The 1596-nt window shown below is 56.4% G+C and overlaps 1 protein-coding gene across 1 annotated transcript; it reads right to left on the bottom strand.

The window, feature by feature from the left end:
- Positions 1–5: 5 nt before the first annotated feature.
- Positions 6–1563, bottom strand: LOC128277125 (UDP-glucosyltransferase 2-like; the record flags this gene model as incomplete). Its single annotated transcript, XM_053015575.1, has 3 exons — positions 1375–1563; positions 819–1312; positions 6–747 (listed from the first exon to the last, which is right to left on the bottom strand). Coding segments are annotated over exons 1-3 (1425 nt in total), but the record flags the coding sequence as incomplete, so codon positions are not given.
- Between the last annotated feature and the right edge of the window lie 33 nt (positions 1564–1596).

Consider the following 1596-nt stretch of genomic DNA (forward strand, 5'->3'; position numbering starts at 1 on the left):
CCCTGATAGTGCAGATGCGGTGCTCCGCGGTGCCGAATGACGTACTCGACCCAATAGACGGCCGTATCCAGGGCCGACATCGGACGATCTTTGTACAGCGCCGCCAGTGTACCGATGTGTTCACGATACTGCCCGTTGCCCAACACCTCCCGGACGGCGGCCGTTAGCGTTGGTTCCGTCAGCGTGTCGAAGCTAACCGCCAATCCCCATCCATCCTTCACGGCCTGACCCACGTTTCCGTCCTGATCGCCGAACATCGGTATCCCCACGATCGGTACCCCGTGGTACATCGCCTCGGTGATACTGCCCAGCCCACCGTGGGTGATGAACAGTCGCAGGTTCGGATGGGCCAGAATACTGTCCTGCGGTAGCCACTTGCCGATGAACACGTTGGCCGGCTGATTGGGCATATCGTCCTGGTCCCAGGTCCAAATGACACGTTGCTTCAATTTGCGGATCATACCGAGGATCGCATCCAGCTTGTCCTGCCGCAAGGTGGAGCTGCGAAGATTCGACCCGAAGCTAATGAAAATGGCACCGTGTTCGGCGGCCCCGTCCAGAAATGCTTGCAAATCCGCCGGCAACGGTTCCGGTTTGGCGTTGATCTGCAGACCGCCCACTTCCACCATGTTGGGGAGGTACGCTCGGGGGACGGTTTGTGTGAAGTGGCTATTCAGCAGCACCAGCGACACATTCAGCATCGTCTCGTCGTAGCTTCGGTAGCCCTTTTCCGTTGGAAAATTGGACCTAAAAGTAAAGCGCGAAGACAGTCAAAGTTGCGAAGCGAAATATCGTCCCGCGCTGCCCCGGGAACTTACTCGTAGTAGGGCAGCGTTTTGTGCCGTATGTATTGCACCATCAGCTTTTCCACACCGTTCACGAGCGTGTTTAGCACACGTTGGAAGAACGTCATCGGATTCCAGGGCCCCAGTAGCATGTGCGGCACAGCAGCTACCTCGTTCGGATTGCCAACCACGTTCGTAAATCCGGTAACGCCCTCCGAAAAGTACAGCATCGTCGGGCAATTAAACAGCTGGCCGATACCGATGACGAATCCGTTCATGAAGTAGCCCACGATCGCGAGATCAAACTGTTCCTCGCGAACCAACTGCCGGAACGTTTGCGTATTGATCGACATGTTCGACGATTCCAGCGAAGCGTGCAGCACCTTCGGCATCAGCCTCATCATGTTGCGACTTCCGCCCTGCATAAATTCCTTCATAAAGGACGAAAACGCGTCCTCGATGGGCAGGTACACGTCGCGATAGTTTTTCGGCGGTTTCTTCAGCGGGAACGCACTGACCATTGTCACCTACGGGAACACAGACTATACATTTACTTGGCCTGTAGATCAGTCGATCGCCGTGAACTTACCTCGTGTCCCCGCCTCGCCAACTCCTTCAGCAGCGCCTGTAGGCCCAGCACATGCGACTTGCTGGCCGTCGGGAAGACGCACACAATTTTTGCTGACTCAGCCCGATGGACACCGGTGCCGAGTAGCAGTACCAGCACCACCGGCAGTGCGACGCCGAAGGTCAACACCGTCATTACCGGGTACCTCATCTTCCCTTCAAAGCTACGATCGATGTGTACGAC

Source organism: Anopheles cruzii, unplaced genomic scaffold (assembly GCF_943734635.1).
Source record: "Anopheles cruzii unplaced genomic scaffold, idAnoCruzAS_RS32_06 scaffold04077_ctg1, whole genome shotgun sequence".
NCBI lineage: Eukaryota > Metazoa > Arthropoda > Insecta > Diptera > Culicidae > Anopheles > Anopheles cruzii.